This window comes from Calidris pugnax, unplaced genomic scaffold (genome assembly GCF_001431845.1).
Source record: "Calidris pugnax isolate Ruff unplaced genomic scaffold, ASM143184v1 scaffold312, whole genome shotgun sequence".
NCBI lineage: Eukaryota > Metazoa > Chordata > Aves > Charadriiformes > Scolopacidae > Calidris > Calidris pugnax.
This window is the reverse complement of record NW_015091046.1, coordinates 385,969-386,539: the sequence shown is the minus strand read 5'-3', so window position 1 is coordinate 386,539 and position 571 is coordinate 385,969. Positions and strand designations below refer to the sequence as shown.

The following is a 571-nucleotide window of genomic DNA, read 5'->3' as shown; positions in this document are numbered from 1 at the left end:
GACCGGGGTGGGATGAACGCGGTGGGGTGGGACGAGGCTCGGCGAGACCCCGGGGCCACGGCTGTGCCAGCGCTGCGGGACCCGTGCCACGGCGTGGGGCAGGGGGGGCTTCACCACCGGTTCCTGCCGTACGGGGACTGCACCTGCGGGCAGAGCAGGGTGGCATGGCAGTGCCAGCAGGGCTTGTGGCACTGAGGAGGTGAAACCACGCTTGCTCCCGTGGCAGAGCCATCCCCCGTCCCTCTCCCTGCCCTCCCACGGGAGATACTGCAGCGGGGACAGACTTTGCCCCCCCCGGGGACCCACGGCGTTGCACATTAACCCACCTGGCAGCTCCTGCCGTCCCGCTGGGCGCCGCCGTGCCGGGCTTGTGCCGCGAAGGCGTCCTCGGCTCGCAGCGTGGAGCTGGCGCTGCCGGCCACCGGGCTGGTGGTGGAGGCGCGGGGCAGGATCACGTCATAGGGTCCTTCAGTCTGAGGGACAGAGAATGGGGGGGCTCTAGCAGCACCGGGAGCACCCCCAGCCCCGTGGGGTGCTGAGACAGGAAGGTAAGGGGTTATTCCCCCCCCCT

General features: G+C 70.9%; 1 protein-coding gene across 1 annotated transcript in view; it reads right to left on the bottom strand.

Moving 5' to 3' along the window:
- Positions 1-571, bottom strand: part of GPRC5C (G protein-coupled receptor, class C, group 5, member C) — an 8,855-nt gene that overhangs the window by 3,114 nt on the left and 5,170 nt on the right. Inside the window, exons 4-5 of the mRNA XM_014956595.1 lie at positions 327-473; positions 23-143 (exon numbers count right to left, since the gene is read on the bottom strand). Coding sequence (XP_014812081.1) covers positions 111-143; positions 327-473 — 180 coding nt within the window. The 3' untranslated portion in view covers positions 23-110. The remainder of the gene's footprint in view (positions 1-22; positions 144-326; positions 474-571) is intronic.